This window comes from Ranitomeya variabilis, chromosome 2 (assembly GCF_051348905.1).
Source record: "Ranitomeya variabilis isolate aRanVar5 chromosome 2, aRanVar5.hap1, whole genome shotgun sequence".
Taxonomy (NCBI): domain Eukaryota; kingdom Metazoa; phylum Chordata; class Amphibia; order Anura; family Dendrobatidae; genus Ranitomeya; species Ranitomeya variabilis.
Window position 1 is genome coordinate 868330178 of NC_135233.1, and position 25643 is coordinate 868355820.

Here is a 25643-nt window from a genome sequence, read left to right on the forward strand (position 1 = left end):
ATAAAACATTTTTTCTGGGTCAGTCCACTGCTATTGACCTGTTCCTAGGCCTAGCCACTATCAGTGGTTTCCTGATTGGCTGTCTCAGTCCATGTCCAAAGGCCTGTGTATCTGGTCATGAATGGTGAAGCCCAAGTCTTGGAATACTTGCATTACTCTGCAATGAAACTTCTTTACAGACTCTGTCTTTTCTTGGCTCATGTCATGGCTCACTCTCTGAGCTGTTCAATTAGCTGTGGCCCTGACTTCCAAGCGTGTATGTCTGATTCTGCTGGAAGTTTGAATTGTTCCTTCATGATTGGCCAGAGTGCATCACCTGCTTCTATTTTCATTCATGGCCCAGAGATCATTCCAGCTGGCTGCATATGTTTACTGCTTCTGCTACATTCTTCGGTAAAATGGCATGGGATGCATCCCTGGGTCTGGAAGATTGTCATCTGACTTGAAGTGCAGTGCACATAGTGTAATGGTGGTGCCTCTATCTGCCCCTGCATTCTTGGTGCCTGTGGGTTTCTTTTCTAGTACTAGACAGCATGTATGATGTTCCCTCTTCATCTTCATCAGAGGAATAGTTGTGATAGCTTGTACTGGGGTCGTACACTGACTGATTTTGGACTTAGAAGTTGCTTTTTTATGTGAGGATGTCTCCCCCCTTGCTGAAGCTATGATGGATTAGGATTATAGTTTCATGTTGGTGTGAATGTGGATGTAGGCAGCTCTGACCGGTGCTGAAGCTGTACATTATCAATACATAGTGATATAACGAGTGAGCTCGTTCTGATATCATTCCTCCCCCCTCTGCACCCAGGGCTGAGCTGACTGCTGCCTGATATGTCTGGGGCTGCCCACTGTAGGGGGGGCTTTCACCTTCTTTCCCCGATATCACAACTGGCAATGGCTGGACTGTGCCAGGGACACCTTGTGCTGTAAGCACCATATTGTTTGAATTGGGCGTTGGCCCAGCCGGCAACACGGAGGAAAAAAGAGGAAGAAGAAGGAGGAGGGGGTGATGAGTGAGACAAAGGAATAGTAGGAGGGGAGAGAGAGAATGTGGAGAGAGAGGGAGGAGAAGATGGAGGGTATGGAGGAGAGAGATAGAGAGGGGAAGAGAGAGAGAGAGAGAGAGAGAGAGAATGCGGAGAGAAAAAGACTGACAGAGAAAAAAGGAGGATAGATGAGAACAACAAGAATAATAGAGAGGAGCAATTATGCCTTCTCCCTGTAGGGAGAGACGGGGCGCACCACATACTGTGCAAAAATAACTACCTAAACCATGGATTCTGCTAAAAGCAGACTGCGCAGATGTCTCATACCCACAAAAATCACTTCCTGGTTTGCTCACATAACTTTCTGTACCATTTAAACGATGTAAGCTCTGCTGCCACTTCATACCATGTATTAGTATTCAGCAATCTAACATCAGCTAACTTCCCTTATTTTCCTTTCTACGTCATGCCACTCTGCAGCTTGAAATCTGCCATTCTAATGAATTTCACGTACTTTATACCTTCCAAAAATCTTCACATACTTAACACCTTCGTATTCTGTCACTATCTACTGACTTTCCTGTTGCTCGGCCACTCTATTCCCCATGGCAAAAGCAAAAAATGAAAATGAAAAACACACAAAAATGAGAAAAGAAAACAGTACTAAAAAAAACTTCTAAAAATGAGTATATAAAACACTAAGTAAAACCCAAAACGATAAGAAAAACCGTCAAAAACTTAGTTCACAACCAAAAACTCAAAACTTTGATACAATAGTAAAGAAAAAAAAACTTTTTCAAAAATATATATAAATAAAAAATAAAAAGGTAAAGAGATTGAAGATTGAGGAAAACTTAATTAAAAACTTTAAAATGCCGCAAAAAGAAAGACCCTTTAAGAGAGTAAAAAAAATTAAAAATTAAAACGGCTGTCAGTCAGAGACACACTTCCTCTTTATTCCGTATGAAATTGCAATAATATCAAATGTCACTAAAATCACGTTTCTGAAAACACTTATGTCACATCAAAAATGATAGATACAACTTAAATTTCACTTCTTCACAAAAAAAACTACACATACCCAGCACTGCAGCTGAAAACAGTCCGGAAAAAAAATGTGACAGTTTGATTTACAATGCATATCTCTCTGCTAAACAGCACGGAGAAAGAGGAAGTTCGGACAAGAGAACTATTTCTGCTTCTTAAAGCGGCAATAGTACATGACACAAACAGACAGATAGACAATACGAGAGATGCCCTTTTAAATTCTGTGACACATGCAGGTTGCGCTGGGAACAGACTACTGCCAATCGCACTGGACGCACCTGCACCCGGGCCACCTGAGTGCTTGAGAAGCACAACAAGCGGGAAATCTACCACCCCGGTCCGGACGTCCTGACTGGATCGCCGGCACTACGGGAATCTGTGGCAGCCCCTGTAATCTATCACCATCCGAGCCTGGATTCTGGAGCCACCTGCTCCGGAACTACCTGTTCCTTTCCTCTTGCACGGGAATCTGTGATAGCTTACTCAGCGATTTGACCTCCTGCGGTCTGTTTCTCAGCAACCACAAACAAAAGTCACTTTTTCCTTCTTCTCTCGGATTTTACACAAAACACATACACGGTCCACAGCAGACACCTCCCAGGGTGGATTCGTGGCTACGGATTTTTTTACACTACCTGGGAATTTGTGACCTCATCTTACCGGCAAGAGGCATAGACAAGGACTGGGCACAGGGGACTTTCAGGTAAGATGATAACATTTTCTTACCTTACTTATGGAGCTGCGCAGTCTCCTGCCCCTGTGCCAAGGCCACCGCTACACTTCCGTATCTCCGGTTAGAAGGATCCCGTGCTTTCATCCGTGCCTCGCCGTTGGGCGCCATTCTGTTATGGAAATATTAGGGTTGGATAAATATATCCCTGTGTGTGCTGTGGCCGCTCCCAATTAGACTGAGTATTTTGAGCGCTCATCAAGAATGGACTGTACACAACTGTGACAGAACAACATTCCATCAATACTGATACTTTATTGTACATACATAGTTTTATATTTTCACATAGAAAGGAGTGGTTAGGGGTTGTCAGGGGTGGTTAGTTAATTACCATATTGTCTAGCTCCTCTGTCATTGGTTATCTAAACATATATGGAATATTGTGATTAATGCTCATATGACTGCTGATCAAGCAACTAAACTCGAGTTCTCTGTCTAGGACAAAGTGGAGACACCTGACACTGTTGGTCTGCCGTTTCAGCAAGATTCAGCTAGATTCTAGGCATTATCTCAGACATCTGACCCGATTTCCTGTTTTTAAGATGGAAAAACACCATATGATCTGTCTGGGTTATATCAGGCTTATATCAGTTCAGTTTGTGTCAGCCATTTTAAACCATTGATATTTATAATGTATATATTAGTTGTGAGCATATAAGTATATATTTGATTATAGAGGAGTATACATGCAAGTGAGATCTACATGATATATATATTTCTATCACACCGGCAACATGGCCGCCATTAACCAATCACAAGCCGGGACGTCACTGGAGGCTGGACACGCGCGCTTTTTAAAATACGCGCGTGTCCAGCCTCCCGTGACGTCACGGCTTTTGATTGGTTAATGGCGGCCATGTTGCCGGGACGCGGACCAATCACAGCAAGCCGTGACGTAATTTCGTCACGGCTTGCTGTGATTGGTCCGCGTCCCGGCAACATGGCGCCGTGACCAATCATAAGCCGGGACGTCACTGGAGGCTGGACACGCGCGCTTTTCAAAATACGCGCATGTCCAGCCTCCCGTGACGTCACGGCTTGTGATTGGTTAATGGCGGCCATGTTGCCGGGACGCGGACCAATCACAGCAAGCCGTGACGTAATTTCGTCACGGCTTGCTGTGATTGGTCCGCGTCCCGGCAACATGGCCGCCCTGACCAATCACAAGCCGGGACTTCACGTAACCAAGTAAAAGCGCAAATTTTAAACAAACAACGCTGCCGGTTCCCTCGCTGAGGTCCCGGCTGCGTCGGACAGGTGAGTATAGCGATATTTTTTATTTTAATTCTTTATTTTACACATTAATATGGTTCCCAGGGCCTGAAGGAGAGTTTCCTCTCCTTCAGACCCTGGGAACCATCAGGAATACCGTCCGATACTTGAGTCCCATTGACTTGTATTGGTATCGGGTATCGGTATCGGATTGGATCCGATACTTTGCCGGTATCGGCCGATACTTTCCGATACCGATACTTTCAAGTATCGGACGGTATCGCTCAACACTAGTTATTATTAGTAAAACACTGCAATACTTCAATGTGACTGCTTTATATCAGCAGATTCAAAAGTAGCAAATGCTAAAACATATAATCAAATAGTGATAGATAAAAAAGACAGATGCAGCATTAAAACTCAGAAAAATACTTATTTCATGCCATGCAAGGCTCAGCATTAGGGCTCATACTCATCTGCAAGAAAAATTGACATGTGCAATCCTTTAAAAAATCGGATTGCACATGGACCAATGTGAATCTATGAGTTCCTGTTCATTTGTGATTTTTTTCTTAGTTCAGATCAAGCTGAGAAAAAAGACAGCCTGGGAAGGGGGTAACACCCATGGAGCTTCCCAGGCTATTACTATCAGTTCACAGCTCTATGCCTAGCCTTTACTGGTTATTAAAATGGGGACCACCCAAAAAAAGATGTAGGGTTTCCCGATAATTGATAATGAGCAAAGGATAGGCAGACAGCTGCTGGCTGATATTAATAGCCTAGGAAGGGGCCATGGATATTGGTCCCCTTCCCAGACTAAAAGCATCAGCTCTCAGCCACTCCAGAAATGGCACATCCATAAGATGCGCCAAATCTGGCACTTAGCCTCACTCTTCCCACTTGCCCTGGTACAGTGGCAAATAGGATAATAGTATTGGGCTTCATGTCACCTTTGTATTGTCAGGTGACATCAAGCCCAGAGGTTAGTAATGGAGAGGTGTCTATAAAACGCCCCATTACTAACCCCATAGTCAAATTGTTAAAAAAAAGTAACACCCAGAACTTAGTCCTTTATTTGATATAATGACACAGACTTCTTTAATTAATCTAAATTTACCAAAAACATGTATACTCACCTCAATGCCCAATCCACTGAAACCAATGTCTCCTGTAAAATAATTAAAATAATAAACAACCATATTCCTCACGTGTCCAATGAAAAGATAATAATCCAATTGTCCCGCAATGCATCTATCTCTGCTACATCTAGATGGCAGGCTGCATTGTTGCATGATGCGACTATAAAGTTTGCCATCCAGCAGCAATTTATTTACTAAGAAAAACATATACAGTAAACTACACACAAAGCATTTCCTTGGAAAACTATGTGTAAATTACATAGAGATTTGCTCTATGTAAAAGTTCATGTTAAAAATAAAATCGCATTGCAATCAGATCGCATTAGCAAGGAAATCGGATGTAAATCGGATGCTACGTATTAAAAATGAGATTGTACTCACATGAAAATCTCATGACACTCGTCCAAAATCTGACATTTTTTGTAGCGGTGATGGGTATGAGCCCTTAGAACTGAAACTTTGCATACCTTGGCCATGGAATAAATATTTGTCCGAGTTTTTTTGAAGGAAGTGCTGCCTCCATTTTGGCTTCTTGTATTTTTGGATCTGCTTGCTAGTGGATCCAGAGGTTTGTACCCACATTGGCAGATTGGTGCGGCTTTGTTGTGTTCTTATTCCTCCCCAAAATGATAGATTGGAAAGTCACATAATCCCAATATAAAATGTAAAGATTGTTCCACCAAAAATAAGTCTTCTTTTGACAATAAAAAAGTATGGATTTCAGAATATGGTGATTAAGGCAACATTTTTTTTTTTAAGAAAAGATTTTTAAATGAGTAAAGAAATGCATATAAATTTTGTTCACCATAACCATACTGATCCATAGAACATAGTTACCAGGTCCTTTTTCATCCAAAGAGAAAGTTGTAAAAACGAAAACTAAAAAACTATAGCATAATTGCTGGTTTTATTTAATTCTATCCCACACAGATTTTTTTTCCATTTCAGAACAATAGACGGTAAAATGAATGGAGAAACTCAAAAATGCAACACATCCTGCAAAAAACAAGCGCTACTATGGCCATATCAATAGAGAAAAAAAGAGGATGATTCCTCCCCAACACCTAAAGATAAAGTGGCCAACTCTTTTAAACCATAGTTCTACTGACGATAACGAGCATTGCCTTATCAGTCAGCTTTATGAAACATGATATATTCCTTATTAGTAATATTGGCCTTTTCTTTACAGATGATGGACTGGAGCAATGTGAGTGTCTATCTTTTCTTTGCTGTTGCTATCCTGAAGTGGACTGGTCTCACAGAGGCATCTTCAGAGGTAGGGTGTAAGTACTGTAGAATTATTCTATTTATTATTTATTGCAATCTACCTTCAATGGGGGTCATTTAGCAAATGTGTACACTGACTTTAATATTTTGTGCTGCGTTAGAAAGAAAAATAAAAAAATATATTCAGTGGCATTTAAAAGTTTGAGCAAATTTACTATTATTGCAGCATCAATAGTAAAAAGATATAATATTAAAAAAAAATAAAAAAAATAAAAAATTGTGCTATTCTCACCTTCTGACATCCACCGATGCGCGATGCGGCTGCCAGCTTCCATTCCCAGAGATGAATTGCGAAATTACCCAGATGACTTAGCAGTCTCGCGAGACCGCTAAGTCATCTGGGTAATTTTGCAATGCATCACTGGGAACGGAAGCTGGCGGCCGCCTCACGCGCGTCGGGACAGCTTTGGTGTACGACGGAGGATGAGTATATAACTATTTTTTATTTTAATTCTTTTTTTAACAGGGATATGGTGCCCACACTGCTATATACTATGTGGGCTGTGTTATATACTGCATGGGCTGTGTTATATACTGCATGGGCTGTGTTATATACTGCATGGCCTGTGTTATATACTACATGGGCTGTGTTATATACTACGTGGGCTGTGCTATATATTACGTGGGCTGTGTTATATACTGCCTGGCTGCTATATACTATGTGGGTAGTGTTATATACTGCGTTGCCTGTGTTACATACTATGTGGCTGCTATATACTATGTGTCTGCTTTATACTACGTGGCTGTGCTATATACTACGTGGCTGTCTGTGTTACATGGGCTGTGCTATATACTATGTGGCTGCTGTATACTATGTGGCTGCTATATACTACGTGGCTGTGCTATATACTATGTGGCTGCTATATACTACGTGGCTGTGCTATATACTATGTGGCTGTCTGTATCACGTGGGCTGTGCTATATAGTATGTGGCTGCTATATACTTTGTGGCTGCTATATACTATGTGGCTGCTATATACTATGGGGCTGTGCTATATACTACGTGGCTGTGCTATATACTACGTGGCCGTGGTATATACTATGCGGCTGTGGTATATACTACGTGGCTGTCTGTGTTATAAACTATGTGGCTGTGTTACATACTACGTGGCTGTGCTATATACTACGTGGCTGTCCTATATACTACGTGGCTGTGCTATATACTACGTGGCTGTGCTAAGCGCGATGTACATACATACATACATATTCTAGAATACCCGATGCGTTAGAATCGGGCCACCATCTAGTATATATATATATATATATATATATATATATATATATATATATTCATTTTTTATACTTTAAAAATTACAAAAAGGAAAATGGGCTGATGCTAAGTTTGGACATCGGCATGGTTTGTACCTTGTAGAACCCCCTTTGGAAAGTATCACAGTTTGTAAATGCTTTTTGTAGCCAGCTAAGATTGTTTCAATTCTTTTTTGAGGGATTTTCATACATTCTTCGTTGGAAAATTCTTCCAGTTCTGTGAGATTCCTGGGTTGTCTTGCATGCACTGCTATTTCAAGGTATAGCCACAGATTTTCATTGATGTTCAAATCAGGGGACTGTGAGGGCCATTGTAAAACCTTCAGCATGCACCTTTTGAGGTAGTCTAGGGTGGATTTTGATGTGTGTTTAGGATCATTAAACATTTGTAGAAGCCATCCTCTTTTCAACTTCAATTTCAGCTTTTTTACAGATGGTGTTATGCTTGCATAAAGAATTTGTTGAAATTTCATTGAATCCATTCTGTCTTAACCCATGAAGTGTTCAATGTGGCATTGGCTGAAACACAAACCCAAATCATGATTGATCCACCCCCATGCTTAATGGCTGACAAGATGTTCTTTTCCTGAAATTCTGTGCTTTTGTTTCTCCACACATAACTTTGATCATTGGGGCCAAAGAGTTTTTTAACCTCATTGGTCCACAGGACTTGTTTCTGAAATGCATTAGACTTGTTTAGATATTCTTTTGCATACTTCCGACACAGAATTTTATGGTGAGAACACAGGAGAGGTTTTCTTCTGATGACTTTTCCATGAAGGCCATATTTATGCAGGTGTCTCTGAACAATGTAACAATGTACCACAACACCAGAGTCTGCTACATCTTTTTGAAGGTCTTTTGCAGTCAAGTGGGGTTCTGCTTTCTTGCTCTAGCAATCCTATGAGCAGCTCTCTCTGAAATCTTGCTTGGTCTTCCAGACCTTTTCTTGACCTCCACTGTTCCTGTTGACTGCCAATTCTTAATTACACTGAGGAAAGGGCAACTTGAAAACACTTTGCTATCTTCTTACAGCTTTCTCCTGCTTTGTGGGCCTCCACCATTTTCATGTTTAGAGTGCTAAGCAGCTGCTTAGTGGAACACATGGCTGCTGTACAAGGTTAGACGAGTCTGGGTTTTTATAAAGCGGGGAAATTTGCATCACCTGGCCTTTCCTGATGATGATAGTGAACAAATCATAATCCTGAGGCTACTTTCACACATCAGGTTTTTTGCATCAGGCACAATCCGGCGAATGTTGGAAAAACTGGATCCGGCGCAGATTGTGAAAAACTGATGCGACAGATCCGGATTTTTGATGGATCCGGCTAGCATATCTAGATTATTGGATAAAAAAAAAATTGGAGCATGCTTAGTTTAAAAAAACGGAATCCGGCACCGGAATCCACCATTTTCCGTATACAGCACCTTCCGGCTCCCATAGACTTCCATTCTAGCAAACAGCTGGAAGCGACGGATCCGGCACTTCCGTTTTTTTCTCCGGAGACAAAAAACGTTGCTATGGACGCTTTTTCAAGAAACCGGAAAGGGAAGATTTGCCGGATCCAGCGAAAACTGGAGGAACCGCAAGGTCATCAGGCACAATCCGGCACTAATACAAGTCTATGGAAAAAAACGGATCTGGCGACAACATTCACCGCTTCCGATTTTTTGAAAATTAGCCCTATTGAGCCTGATGCTGAAAACCTGATGAGTGAAAGTAGCCTAACATACTAATTAAGGTCTGATACCTTGGTTAAAGTTATCTGAGCACACAAATCTCCAAGGGTGTCCATATGTTTGCATAGGCTCATTTTCCTTTTTGTAATTTTTAAAATGTAAAATATGACAATATATAATAGTTTTTTTGCCTAAAATACAAAGAAATGTGTCATATTTAACGTTAGGCCTTTTTGAGATCATTTCATCTTCAACTTTCTTAACTGTTCACAATAACAGTAATTTGACCAGGGTTTCCCAAACTTTTACATGCCATTGTATATACATTTTAAATAATAAATGTTTCAGTATAAATATATCATACATGTTCTCACTGTTCCTTAAATGTTACAGGAAAAATATATCTTTGCACCTTGTTAGTCAGTAGATAGAAAAACGATCAGAATTGAGAGTCCTCAGTGGTTGGTACCTTTTAATGGCTACCCGACAAGATGATAACAAATAGCAAGCTTTCCACACTAAGCAGACTGCTCTTTATCAGGCATAGTTTAACCCCTTCATGACATATGACATAACCGTACGTCCTGATCGGGAAGGGGTTCCCTCAAACTGACTTACATCATGGGTTACAGTAGTGTCAGTGCCCACAGGCCACAGCACTGATTGGTCAGAAATCATTATCCATTTGCACCAATGAATCAGTGATCAAAAGGGCAGTTTAACCTCTGAAAGACCACTCTGCACCATCTCTTTCCAGCTTGGAACAGTGTGCAGCGTCATTGTGCTGATAAGCTGCTCACCTGTTAGGACTTGTGTTGATGTAAGGAAGTGGAGGTGTTGCACATGTTCCCTTTGAAGACATGTGCATTCATTTAATGTGATATGATGTTTGTATGTGTGATAATTTTTATTGTTAGCAAGGAAGTGGTATACTGCTCAGCCACAGGTAGTTTACAGGGATACTTAGAGCTAATAGGTTGGGACTAGCAGAGGGGAGGAGATAAGTGAGGGCACAACAGAGAGCTTCCTGGAAAAAACGTCAGATAGGGACAAGCCTGCAGTAGAAGCAAACCTGAGGTCTGGCTAGTCAGCGAAACCATATACAGTGGATGCTTTTGTGGCAAGTAGGACACGACCTAGGCAATTAGTAAGCACCTAAGAGGGAAGCCTAGCTGGATGGTAAGACAAAGAGGAAATGCCATGAGTGGGGGAGTCCTGAGGCATCAATAAAGTGGAAACCTAGTAGTAGCCATATTGAAAACTCCCCTAAGTGGATAAATACGCAGTTGTAAGTATAGGACTTTTGCGTGCTGGACTGTAGTGGCATTATTGGGGATGAGGAGGCTCTTGGAATAGTGTGCTGTGCTGAGACAAAAGAGCAAAGCGAAGTAAAAAGCGAGAGTGACTCTACGAAAGAGAAGGGAAAGTAACTGATGATGTTCTAAGTCAAAACAGAAATGTCCTTGAAGATGAATGCCTACTATTTGCTGTACATATTTCTTCATAAGTTATTCTTCAGTAAAAATAAGTTTATTTATGAGCTATGGTCTACCACACTGAACTCTGTTACATCTGGTCCTGGCTGCCCGGAAATAATGGTACGATGTGGTCTGCAAGAGCGTATCGCCATCACAGCTAAAGTCCACACACCCAGCCAGCACCCCCATTCCTATGTGGTGTGCCAGAGAATGGAGCACAAGTATCTCTGCCACAGCTTCTGGCTACTGGGTATTTTCTGTCGCATAGGCTCGTCAAAGTCACTTCAAATGGGATGTGGTCCCTAAAAAAAATGGTTTTGTTAATTTTTGGGGGAAAATGAAAAATTGATGATAAACTTAAACCTTCTAACTTCCTAACAAAAAAAAATATGTTTCAAAAATTATGCTGGTGTAAAGCAGACATGTTTTACATGTTATTTCTTAGCTTGTGGGATATAAATACCTGGTTTAAAGGCAAAAAGATTCAAAGTTAGAGGTTAACGATCGTCACTGCGATGGAAATAGGTGAAACTATCCCTAGTGAAGAGACCTGAGTACTCTGGAAAACTTGCTATCCACTAGTGCTGAGCGAACGTGCTCGGATAAGGTGTTATCCGACCATGTTCATGTGCTAACCGCGTGTCTTAGGCATGCTCGAATACCATTACCATTCACGTTGAATTTTATTAAACAGAGATTTGACTCTTCAATTGTTTTGGATGTTGGTCAGCGATCAATTTCGATTGAAGAGAAGTCAGCAGATCTGGCAGCTAAGCTCTTACTTCTGGATGAACTTGTCTCTCTGGAAAATGATGTGATTGAGACCAAGAAGAAAAGGAGTTTTCCAGGATTTGGATCTCCGCTCGACAGAATTTCTGCAAGCACTACCGAAATTAAGGGAAAGCAAAGGTGAATATACCTGTATAGAAGAACATTTACTGCATGTTTCAAACCATACAGTATGACCTTGTCAATTTTCTCCCATGACAGAAAAATGTGTGTATTTGTGGACCTAGAGCTCATTCGGTTCATTCATATCTCAATAAAAAATAAATGTTCTGGGACAAAGATGATTAATTTCATAAAATTCAAAGCTGTACTTGTAAGATTCAGCCAGAAGAGGGAGCCAAGAAACTGTAACATCTGACAATTTTAAATAAAGTGTATGCTCAACTATATATTTAAATGACGTTAAACATAATAAGTATAATAATAGAAAAAGAAATTCTATATGTGTGTAGAGAACTATGCTCTTGCATCTGACACGTGAATGCACCCTTGATATGGGGTGAACAGTGTAGTTTGGGCATAGACTTTTTTTTTTGTAAATCATGGATGAGTCAACAAACCATAGTAAATGTCAATGTGCATAACTACTGGTCAAAATAAATAGATGAAATCTAGACTCAAGTAGAGGTAATGATTTGTTGTCAAGCAGTACAGTTACATTTTGCCTTCTTGGCCTTGTGTGTTAGAACTTATTCTTCTAATGACATGATGATTAATATCTTAGTAAAATGTGGAGTACTATGTAAGACTTTTTTACTGCACATATCCCAGAATCAGTTGTTTATTAATGCCCAAAAATAAACAGCCTGTGGATGCCTGTGTTTGTTACCTATAATTACCTGCTTACTCTTTGCTTTTAGACACAACTAGTATTCTGCTATTCACGTCTAAGTCAAAACTCCTCAAACAAGAGGAAGCAACTGCATAGAATGAAATAGCTACCTACATAAAATGTTTGATAATCTAGTCATCTTATGAGCTCTAGCAATACATTTCCTGTACATGAAAACAAGAAATGGCCATTTTGGTATATGCAAAGTTACATATAAAATAAAAATCCCCTTTAACCCCTTAGTGACAGAACCAATTTTGACCTTAATGACCAAGTCAGTTTTTACAATTCTGACCACTGTCACTTGATGAGGTTATAGCTCTGGAACACTTCAACGGATTCCACTGATTCTGAGAATCTTTCTTCATGACATATTGTACTTCATATCAGTGGTAACATTTCTTTGATATGACTTGCGATTATTTATGAAAAAAACTTAAATTTGGCAAAAAGTTTGAAAATTTTGCAATTTTCAAACTTTTAATTTTTGTACACTTAAATCAAAGAGTGGTGTCACACAAAATAGTTAATAAATAACATTTCCCACATGTCTATTTTACATCAGCTCAATCTTGGAAACAATTTTTTTGTTAGGACGTTGTAAGAGTTAAAAGTTGACCAGCGATTTCTAATTTTTCCATCAAAATTTATAAAAACTTTTTTTTAGGGACATTTGAATTGAGTTTGGGGGTCAATATAACAGAAAATACCCAAAAGAGATACCATTCTAAAAACTGCACCCATGAAGGTGCGCAAAACCACATTGAAGAAGTTTATTAACCCATCAGGTGCTTCACGAGAGCTAAAGCAATGTGGAAGGAAAAAAATGAACATTTTATTTTTTTCACAAAAAAATTTACTTTAGAATCAAACTTTTTTATTTTCAAGAGGGTATCAGGGGAAAATGGACAACAAAATGTGTTTTGCAATTTTTACTGAGTTCGCCAATACCCCATATGTGGAGGAAAGACACTGTTTGGGCGCATGGCAGAGCTCAGAAGGAAGGGAGAACCATTTCACTTTTTGACACAAAATTGGCTGGAATCAATAGCAGGGGCCATGTCGGATTTGGAGAACACTGATGTACCTAAACAGTGGAAACCCCCAAATTCTAACTCCAACCCTAATATAGCCCTAACCCCAATGCTAACCCCAACAAAAACCCTAATCCCCAAACCACCCTAACCCCAACACCACAACCCTAACCCCAACACAACCCTAACCCAAGCTCTAACCCTAGCCCTAACCCTAATGCCAACCCTAACCCTATCCCCAACCCTAACCCTAGCCCAACCCTAACCCTAGCTCTAATCCTAACCCAACCCTAACCTTAGCACAACCCTAACCCTAGCTCTAACCCCAACCTATGTGACTTCAATACAAGCCCCATTTGACTGCGACTTGGATGCAATTTGTCTGCAATTTGACTGGGATTTTGTTCAGCAAAATCACAGCTTTAAAATAATTACATGACAGCAAGTTGCACAAATGCTTATGGTCATGCAACTCATCTGAGAATCACTGTAGCACGACATGTCTCACTGTGTAATCCTGCCCTGATGTGGACAATCTTATATTATTAAAAGCTTTAGTATACAATAAAAATTACATTTTTTCCTATCTTAGGCAGATTTATTATAGATGGACTGTGAAAACTTGTATAATAATTCAATGGAAGTCTTCAAACAGAGTCTGGACAGAATATGTCTGAGATGGTGTAGTGAATCCTGCATTGAGCAGGTGGTTGGACATGATAACCCTGGAGTCCCTTCCAACTCTAACATTCTGTGATTACATGATAAGAGTAGGTGGTCATATGGGTTTGCCATACATAATTTTTTCTCATAACTGAAGCAACAATCTTCTATCAGAAAGATCAATAATGTTTAAGATTCCATTGTCATAAGCCTTGTTCATAAAAACATATTTTTTTGTCCTGTTGATACAATTATGGCAAACAGACTGCACATTGACCCATTCCTAGCCTATAAGGTTAAAACAAGTCAGCTAGCCATGGTTCAAGCATTTTCTGCCTTGAAGATATGCTTTATTTTATAATACAAGTCAGTGAGAAGGCTCAAAAGACAGCGATTTTGTCAGTATTTTTGCTTTAATTCATAATTGAATGGAGTTTAAAAAAATGAACAGGAAACACCAGTAACAGACTAGCCACAAAAAAACCTGAAAACACAATCAAAAGAAGTGCTGGTGGTCAAAAATGTCAAAAAAAACATTCAGAAGACTACTGAAAAAATGCTAGGAATGATGCTTTAGGAAAACAAATTGCCAGTATTTCCTGAAGCATCTTTCTCTTGAAAGCTCGACCAAATAAAAAAGATGTCATGTGCACATACCCTAAGAAAGAGCAACTCCTGCTCTACAAGTCTTAATCCAACCATTTTTACATTGCTGTCTATTCATTGTAGTAGGTTAAATGTAGTTGTACATTACCCCTACAGTGACCGCGGTCAGCTTTCGCCTAATTAGACGACCCAATTGCTGGAAATTAAACCATCCAGTCCTCGGATGATCATCTGGTTACTGGGCAGCTTCACTTTAAAATAGAGATAACCAGTTGGGACAAAATCTTTAAAAAAAAGTTTGAATGCTTAATGTAACAGCTAATGCACTGTATTAAGTGATGTCATTAATATTAGATTTACTATATTATTCAAATTTTATATTGTACAGTGAAATGCTCTCCATGTTGAATGGTTGCTTGATTACTAATCCATAATGAACATTTCCTTAGGCATCAGATTTACAGTACATAAACGAGTAATATCACAGTTGACTGATTTAAAAGAAAAATACAAATAGAATAATATAGGCTTTGCTTTTTAGATTTAGTTTTATACAGGATAATGTTTAAAGTGAATCAATGTTGATGCCAAATTTCCTTTTAAAAGCTGATTCATTTACAAGCTGATGTATTTTCTTTTGTCCTTGCAGAAAAGTAGTAGATCTTACAAAAAGAAGATTTGGGATTCCCATTGACAGGATTGGCGTGAACCGCCTCGCTAATACTAGAGGCTAAAAGAAATTTATAGTGAGTAATGCATTATCTGCTCATTTCTTTAGTCTTTTGTTAAATCTTTATCTTAAAAGAGTTGTTTAGGACTGCGATGTTGATGACTTGTTCTTGGGATAGGAAGGTCATCATTGTCATATCGAAGAAGATCCAACGCTCAACACCCACACTGAGCTTGCAGAAACCATTGCTGCTTGAAGTACATGGTGCATGGAGCTGGAACACTATAGCCTGTGTAATGGCTATTCTCAGATACTGTAGCTCAGCTCCCATTGAAAGGAATGTTAGCTGAGCAGCGCTACCAGAGAACAACCAGCACACAATATACAGAGTTGTGCTGTTCAAGCTCGATACACTAGGCACTTCTGGCCACTGTAGTAACTGGTAATAGCTGATTTCTGGGGGTATCTATCTTCACTGTAGGTCATCAATATGTAGATGTTATGGAAAACCTCATTAAAGGTTTTTTCCATGTTAGGCAGATATGGAAGGACATGTCATATACACCTGATAGATGCTGGACTCACTACTGATAGTACTCCTGACAGGTTCTCATCTGATAGGTGAAGATCACATTAGTAGGACACGGACCTATCAAGTTTTTATGGCATACTGTGAGAATATAACAAGTAGAGAAAACTACAGCCCTCCAAGAGGTATAGTGTATCAAAAATATTGTTCTTTATTCATCTAATGCCATAAAAAGTAGTAGTATTTTTCCTTACAAGTATACTCTGAGAATATGCTATTAAACTTAACATTTTTTCACCGCAATTACTGCAAATTTGCAGCAAAATGCTACAGTCTTCCAGCAATTTATTAAAAACCAATGTTAATTGTGATTTTGTAGCAATCAAAGCACAGAACCACAATTTCTCTGTATTGGATACTTCTTTAATGTATAGTCATGAAGTGTGAATGCACTAAAGCCTCTAATCTGCAGGTAAATTGTAAAAATCACAAGTTTATGAAAAGTAGTAGCGACATAAATGCTAGAAAGTCTGAGTTGAAGACTGGATGGGAATTACTAATATTCATGGATATCTAAGTTTCCATACTTGTTTAGTGTAGCACCAGAATAACTACCTTTCTCTGTTCTGTATTAATTACTTTGAATTAATTGAGGTTTAGTAGGCAGCTGTTCAATTTTTGGTGAGCAGAAGGGTAAAATATATTGTACAATCTTTCGCTAAATATTCCAATAGCTTTCTCGACCAGTCACATAGTAAAACATAAAATGCTTCCAACTGTGTGCCAATAGTTTGAGGAAAGCCTATTTTTGTGTTTAAATGAGAATTTCTCCATAAAAAGTGTGAACTCAAAAATAGAAAAAAAATGCAGGTTTTGCTAGATCTTTACAGAGCCATGACCAAAATCCATTCAAATATGCAACGAGATGAACTCTGGTAACAACTTTGAGCTAAGCCTACCAGAACTTCAGAGCATCCTCTATTGTGCCCATGTTTGAAACAACACCGTTTGTAGCTTACTTTGGAGCTAAACACCCACTACTAGGGCCTGTGTCCTATGGTTTGAATCATAAACTAAACCTTTTAAACATTGTGATTGCATTATAACTGAAAGTGGACACATATTTGTTCCATATAGGAGGGTGTAGACTTTTGAATTATTCTCATAATACAGGGGTGCACAATCTGCGGCTAGGAGCCAACCTTCTGCTTACAGATCTAATAGCGTCTGGGCCAGGGACGGACTGGGACTGAAATTCAGCCCTGGCATTTGAAATCGCACATGTTGTCCCCGTCCCCATGAACCCGATGGAATACATTACTAATATTACCCTGGATGGAGGAAAGCAAGATTTACTACAAGACCAATATTTCTAACTAGCTGAAGAGCCCGGCGTTGACTGGGCATAGTAAATATCTGTGGCTAGTTATGGCACCTCACTTCTCTTATTTTCCCATGACCCCTCTCATTTAGAACCTCACTTCTCTCATTTTCTCCCTCACACCTTTCATTTTCCCCCTCACTCCTCTTATTTTCCCCCTCACTCCTCTTATTTTCCCCCTCACTCCTCTCATTCCCCCTTCACTCCTCTTATTCCCCCCAAACACTTGTCATTTCAACCTCACTTCTGTCATTTTCCGATCACTCCACTATTTTCCCTCACTCCTCTCATTTTGCACTCACACCTTTTCATTTTCACCTCACACCTCTCATTTTCCCCTCAGTATATACATGTTTGTCATCTCCCTTATATATAGTACACACCTGTATGTCATCTCCTATATATAGTATATACCTGTATGTCATCTTTTCTGTATATAGTATATACCTGAATGTCATCTCCTCCTATATATAGTATATACCTGTATGTCATCTCCTGTATATAGTATATGCCTGTATGTCATCTCCCCTGTATATAGTATATACTTGCTATATGTCATCTCCTCCTGTATATACCTATGTGTCATCTCCTCTTTTATATAGTATATACCTGTATGTCATCTCCTCCTGTATACTGTATAGTATATACCTGTGTGTCATCTCCTCCTGTATATAGTATATACCTGTATGTCATCTCATCCTGTATATAGTATATATCTGTAAGTCATCTCCTCCTGTATATAGTATATACCTGTGTGTCATCTCCCCTGTATATAGTATGTACCTGTATGTCATCTCCTCCTGTATTAGACCTCGTTCACACGTTATTTGGTCAGTATTTTTACATCAGTATTTGTAAGCTAAATTGGCAGCCCTCTCCCCTGGCAGTATATATTAGCTCACTCATACACATAATAGACAGGTCATGTGACTGACAGCTGCCCTATTTCCTATATGGTACATTTGTTGCTCTTGTAGTTTGTCTGCTTATTAATCAGATTTTTATTTTTGAATACCAGACTTGTGTGTGTTTTAGGGCGAGTTTCATGTGTCAAGTTGTGTGTTGAGTTGCGTGTGGTGACATGCATGTAGCGACTTTTGTGAGATTAGTTTTGTGTGGCGACATGTGTGTAGCAACTTTTTGTGTGTCGAGTTGCATGTGACAGATTAGTGTAGCAAGTTGTGTGCAGCAAGTTTTGCGCATGGCGAGTTTTGCGCGTGGCGAGTTTTATGTGTGGTGCGTTTTGAGTATGTGCAAATTTTGTGTGAGGCAACTTTTGCATGTGTTGCAACTTTTGTGCATGTGGCAATTTTTCTGCATGTGCAAGTTTTGTGTGTGGCGAGTTTTCCATGAGGTGAGTTTTGCACGTGTGGCGAGTTTTGCGTGAGCCTAGTTTTGCATGTGGCGAGTTTTGCGTGTGGCGAGTTTTGAGCGGCGACTTTTGTGTTTCGACTTATGTGGTGAGGTTGGTGTATGTGTGGTGAAATGTGTGCTAAGGGTGATATATGTGTTCAAAGCATGTGGTAGTGTATGGCGCATTTTGTGTGTGTGTTCATATCCCCGTTTGTGGTGAGTATCCCATGTCGGGGCCCCACCTTAGCAACTGTATGGTATACACTCTTTGGCGCCATCGCTCTCATTCTTTAAGTCCCCCTTGTTCACATCTGGCAGCTGTCAATTTGCCTCACTTTTCCTTTCACTTTTTCCCCATTATGTATATAGGGGCAAAATTGTTTGGTGAATTGGAATGTGCGGGGTTAAAATTTTGCCTCACAACATAGCCTATGACTCTCTCAGGGTCCAGATGTGTGACTGTGAAAAATGTTGTGGCTGTAGCTGCGACGGTGCAGATGCCAATCCCGGACATACACACACACATTCAGCTTTATATATTAGATGATACCCATGGCCTGCTGGAGTAAGTGACAGAGTCAGCCACTTTGTGCTCCGTCACAACTCTTAACAGTATGGGTATCTTGAGAACACCGTTTCTGTTAACAACGTAGCAGACAAGGCAGCCCATGACCAGACAGGCTCTTCTGGCATTTGCCAGAATTGCCAGATGGCCAGTCCGACCCTGGTCTGGGCTCATGTATTTTCCATGACATGAAGAAGACCAGTGGTGAAAAGCACTATAAGGACAGGTATTTATGAATGGGGTGCTGTGTGGTCATTTCCAAGGACAGCCATATTTTGACAGATCCCTTTTATTCCAGTGGATAATGATCTCAGAACAGAGTGAGCTGTTGTTGAACCCAAAGGAGAACAGATTCTATATTAATACCAATGGATCTGTGAGAAGATGTGAAGCAAGCACCTGGGGTTGATATATTTTTCTCTAAAGTATATACATGCATTGCTTTTTAGGCATATTGGCAGTTTATAGAATGTTCAATAAGTTGTAAAACCTTAGACGTACAGTAGATGATCAATATTTTACACCATTAGATGTGTCTAGTTCATTTAGTAAAGTAGAAACAGGATTCTGGTAAGGAAATGTCTTGTCTTACACATTTTTTTATCTTTGCAGGAATATACACCCTGGATGATATATGATACATCTCAGAAGTCACCAAAACACACTTATACCTTACAGGACTCCAGATTCTGATTTATGTTACATTGATTAATGAACTGACCATCTATCATTTATTTCATTTCCACTGTCAAAACAATAATACATTTCATCAATCAGATGAAACTTCCATAGCCTGGTGGCAGGGTGTATGTATAATCCTACACTGACTTGTGATGCTAATTTGCGTGTTTTGTCGTGAAATTTTGTACTGAAGAGAAGAAATGTTTCCTGCATATAAATTTACTGCACTTTTTAATAGGCTAAAATTTACAAAGATAATCCATTTATTGTCACCAATAATCTCCATTCATACTAGTAGCATAGTCTATTACACTGCACATGTAGCTTATCCTATACAAAACCTGTACACCTACATATTTCTTATGTCCTGATTGAGCATTACATGATCATACGCTACCATCAACCGGCTGTGTGCCTTTATGAACATACTTAAAAGCAGCAGATTTGGGGTTGCAATAGGATTGTTTCAGTGCCAAGTACATGGATTTCCATAAGCTTCATACACATGAATGGAACAGTAGCAGAAATTTCTGCAACAAATCTAGCATGTATACGTATATACCCTATAAAAAATTAGCCACAAGATCGTTCATAGAATCAAATAAAATTTATGAAATTTGATTAATGCAATAATATTAAAATAAGAATCCCCGCTGTTATTGAATGGTACTGATGGAATAAAAGGTTACCATAACACAGTTAATACAGCACTGGGATATCACAGTGCAAAAAAAGTGTAATTTGACACATAATTAGACATCAGTCAATGGCTTGTGTAATCTTAAGTTATCTGGATCCTCTTAAACGGGCTTTCCGGATCTATTTTATTTCTTTTCTGTGTCCCTAAGAACAAACATGCAAATAGCCTCTTCAGAGAAAAAGAGGACTTGAACTCTATAGCGCCATCTATTGGAAGTAGCGATCCTACAAGTCACAACCAACCCTTTAATGAGTCTTGCAATATGACTTAGGATAAGAGCCAAATCAGTATCAGTTGTTCACTACCTGCCTGCTTGACCCAGGGCTGAGCAGTCACAGACCACGCCTGCTGGCGATTCTGTTCCTCACGCCTACAGAGCACATCTTTCTCTTCTAGGCTGCTCTGTTGACAGGACGTAGCTGCCAGAATCATGCTAATTGAGAGTCAGCTTCCTGCAGTTAGTTTGCGGAGAGGCAGCTGTCAATCAGCATGACACTGGAAGAAGTCACACTCCATCAACAGAGCAGAGCAAAAGACAAGCAGCTGCTCGGCTGATGTGGCATCAGTAGAAGCCACAGAATTGCTGATAGGAGCAGTGTGTGATGCCTATGAGCTGGCAAAGATCGATGGCAGGCAGAACGGGCAGGTACTATAGTGAGAAACTATCTACCTGTTCGTTCTTAGGCCCATATTAAAAAATTAATTAGTCTCGGATAACCCCTTTAAATGTGGTAACCTGTCACAAGTTATCATTATTTATCAAGTAAAATTTTGCTATATCTATAGATTATAATTAGTGTTGAGCATTCCGATACCGCAAGTATCGGGTATCGGCCGATACTTGCGGTATCAGAATTCCGATACCGAGATCCGATACTTTTGTGGTATCGGGAATCGGTATCGGGATTAATATCAATGTGTAAAAGAAAGAATTAAAATAAAAAATAGGGATATACTCACCTCTCCGACGGCCCCTGGACTTTACCGCCGTAACCGGGAGCCGTTGTACCTAAGAATGCGCGCTTGAAGGGCCTTAGATGATGTCACGGCGCTCTTATTGGTCCGTAGCGGTCGCGTGACCGCTACACGACCAATCACAAAGCCGTGACGTCACCTAAGGTATTTCAAGCGCGCATTCTTAGGTACAACGGCTCCCGGTTACGGCGGTAAAGTCCAGGGCGCGTCAGAGGGTGAGTATATCCCTATTTTTTATTTTAATTCTTTCTTTTACACATTGATATGGATCCCAGGGCCTGAAGGAGAGTTTCCTCTCCTTCAGACCCTGGGAACCATACAGGATACCGTCCGATACTTGGTGTCCCATTGACTTGTATTGGTTTCGGGTATCGGTATCGGATTAGTCCGATACTTTGCCGATATCGGCCGATACTTTCCGATACCGATACTTTCAAGTATCGGACGGTATCACTCAACACTAATTATAATAATTGCATCAATCAGTTTTGGAAAGCATCGCAGGTGTACGTGCACATCACTAAAACATTAATCTTTATTGAATTTTGGTTTTCTGAACAGCTGTTTAGAAAAATTAAAAAAATACAAAAAGTTAAAAATAGTTCAAGACTGCCGATCACAGATTCCAGGTTTTATTGTGACTTTATGTAGCTCTAGAGCAGGTGTCCCCAACCTGTATCTCTGAAGCCACATGTGGCTCGCAGCCCATGATCGGAGGCTTGTCTGCTAGCTTAGTGCATTACCACCAGGAGTAGCAAACAGCTATTAAGAGTAGATCTCTAGATGGTGACATTTGTGGCTGGCCCTGCACACAAGAGCAGGGGGTAAGAGGAAACCCTGCAGCTTGGCATAGTGCCTTGGTGTGATTTCAGTGGAAAAGCTTTGGCTGTCATTATACTGGTAATAGTGGGCTGTGGGTGTCACTACTGTGAGTGAGGCAGGAGCTGGATGTCACTCGCGACCCTCTCAGAGATGAACGTGGCTCGCAACCCTCTTTCATAACTGAATGTGGCTCCCAGGGTCAGAAAGGTTGGGGGTCTCTGCGGTAGAGCATCATTCAACATTGCATGAATAACTGCTTAACTCCTTAATGACAGCCAATACGTCTTTTAACTGACCTGAGATATAAGAGCATAGTATCCCCATACAGGTGACAATCCAGCAGCTGTCGGCTGTACACTATAGCTGACAACTTGCTGTATCAGCCACGATCACTGTTTTCACCGTCCATATCTGTTAAACCCCTTAGATGCTGCTGTCAATAGTGACTACATAATTAAAAATGGTTAACAGACTGTGGGGGCTTCCTCTTTATCCCAATTGGTGCCCTCAGATCATGATTGTGTGGTCCTGATGTTTGCGATGGCAACTCATGACCAAATAGTGGCCTCAGAGTCTGACAGCTGTTGTAACCTGTTCAGAAGTTACCGACATTTAGGTGGTAAAAAATACACATTTTCATTTCTGTCATGCCACTTTGCATTAATTCCAGTAAAGCACCTCAAGGGTTAAAAAACTACCTGACAGCAGTTTTCAATATGTCAGGGGGTGCTGTTTTTAAAATGGTTTAACTTTTGGTGGGTTTCCCAATATGTGAGACCCCTAAAGTCACTTCAAACATGGATAGGTCCCTAAAAAAATAAATGTTTTAAATTTCATTGAAAAAATGAAAAATTGCTGCTACATATTTAAACCTCCTAAAATGCTAACAAATCAAAATAACGTTTTACAAATGGTGCTGATGTAAAGCAGACATGTGGGAAATGTTATTTATTAATGGTTTGCTGTGGTATGACTATCTGGATTAAAGGGATAATCATTCAAATTTTTAAAATTGCTAATTTTTTAACATTTTTCTCAAATTTTTGATATTTCTTATAAATAAACTCAAAACATATTGACCTAAATTTACCATTATCATAGTATAATGTGTCACGAAAAAACAATCTCAAAATCACTGGGATTTGTTGAAGTGTTTCAGAGTTATTACCACAGAAAGTGACGCTGGTCAGATTTAAAAAATTTGGCTCTGTCACTAAGGGGTTAAAGGTCAACCCCTACAAGTGGAGTAATGCACTTATATAATACATGTAGAATTTACTATGTGTTACATGTATTTAATGTCTAACCATGAAATCTATGCCAACAATATTTAAAAGTTTCAGCTCCACAGTTTCATAAAGTCACCTGTCCCGCCCAACCCCAATACCCCCTTATGGTCATAGGATTGCACTGTAGCCCAAATGTATTTTTACTTTCTAAAATCATGATAATCTAAGAGGATTTAAATTACTTAAACAATTATGTTATTGAACGTTGTAAAAGAAAATGTGACAAATGTATAGTGGAGATTGAATATACAAACCTAAGTGCTGCAAATTATATCCCTGTGTCATAATGTATTACATGAGTTTTTTACTTTTATAAGGTATAACCCAGGGTGGGTGACTGAGCACACCAAGTGGCTGGACCACACTCATGTCGTGAACATTTTGTGGTGCTTTTGTTTTAGTTTATTACACAGATCACTGGCTTCAGACACTCTGGTTAATTTTTAGGGAGATTCATAAAAACTACCATAAAGGAAACCAGAGATGTAATCAGTCACAGCACCAGTGTCACATTTTATCCTACCATTTCCTCAATAAGTATAATAAGCATTTCTAGTCATATTTTATCAGTCTCTGATTGTAAAGAAAAACTTTTCTTCTACAAAATCTTTTAATTCTGTTAAAGGGAATCTGTCAATTGATTTTTGCTACCTCATCTGAGAGCACCGTAATGTAGGGAAAGAGATGCTGAATCCAACAACGTATCACTTAGCTTACTTGGTGCAGCCGTTTTGACCTAATCAGAGCTTTTAGTTTTAGAATGAAGCAGAGCTGAGAAAGCTAACCCCGCCCACGCCAGGCTCTCTATGTACATAGTCTATAGACAGTGAGGTGCTTATCATGGAGGGGGAGCATTGCCGAACTAATATAAGCCAACAATGTTAATCTCTTATTGATAAATCCTTCACAGTTAGTAACCAGCAGCATACACTTTGACAAGTGACACATTCTTGAATTCTGTGCTTCAGCTTCTATCTCCTGTTGTCTTCAGATTACATAGCTAAAACCTGCTGACAGATTGCCTTTAGTCAGTGACCTTGAGCAATCCTTTGAGGTTCTGTTGCTGTGGATCTTCATTTATTTCAATGATAACAGTATTTTACATAACACATGTCTTTAAACTGGATTTAATTAAAGTAATGCATGTACAGTGGGTTCGGAAAGTATTCAGACCCTTTTAAATTTTTCACTCTGTGTTTCATTGCAGCCATTTGGTAAATTCAAAAAAGTTCATTTTTCTTTTCATTTTTGTTTCTCATTAATATATGCTCTGCACTCGATCTTGACTGAAAAAAAAAAAACAGAAATGTAGAAATTTTTGCAAATTTATTAAAATAGAAAAACTGAAATATCACATGGTCATAAGTATTCAGACCATTTGCTCTGTACTGAATAGAATCACCCATTCGAGCTAGTGCAGCCATGAGGCTTCTTGGGAATGATTAAACAAGTTTTTCACACCTGGATTTGGGGATCCTCTGCCATTCTTCCTTGCAGATCCTCTCCAGTTCCTTCAGGTTGGATGTTAACGATGGTGGACAGCCATTTACAGGTCTTTCCAGAGATGCTCAATTGGGTTTAGAACAGGGCTCTGGCTGGGCCAGTCAAGAATGGTCACAGAGTTGCCACTATTATGTGATTTGCATACATGCGGTCATGTGCTCATTAGATGAGTATGGTATCGTTCAGTGCAAATGTACTGCGCAAGGCTGAATGTGTCAAGTAGGAATGTGGTAAGAAGTATGCAAATCATATGCTTGCAGTCACATGACCTCCTGCTCATGGCGCCAGCACCAGAGAATCTCTACAGCGCACACTGCTCGCGCTGTGAGGATTCTCAAGTCTGCAGTCTTATAGAGTTACTACAAACTTGTACTCTAAGGCCAGAAAACCTCTTTAACTAATTAGTAATATGTGGTAGATTTA

The 25643-nt window shown here is 39.7% G+C and overlaps 1 protein-coding gene across 2 annotated transcripts in view; it reads left to right on the plus strand.

Moving 5' to 3' along the window:
- OSTN (osteocrin) overlaps window positions 1–21424 on the plus strand; it is a 60782-nt gene extending 39358 nt beyond the window's left edge. The window contains exons 2-5 of one of the 2 annotated variants that reach the window (XM_077290307.1): window positions 6304–6390; window positions 11523–11737; window positions 15402–15498; window positions 19863–21424. In XM_077290307.1, coding sequence (XP_077146422.1) covers window positions 6304–6390; window positions 11523–11737; window positions 15402–15486 — 387 coding nt within the window. In that variant the 3' untranslated portion in view covers window positions 15487–15498; window positions 19863–21424. The remainder of the gene's footprint in view (window positions 1–6303; window positions 6391–11522; window positions 11738–15401; window positions 15499–19862) is intronic. The other variant, XM_077290308.1, reaches the window with a different exon arrangement.
- Window positions 21425–25643: the final 4219 nt, after the last annotated feature.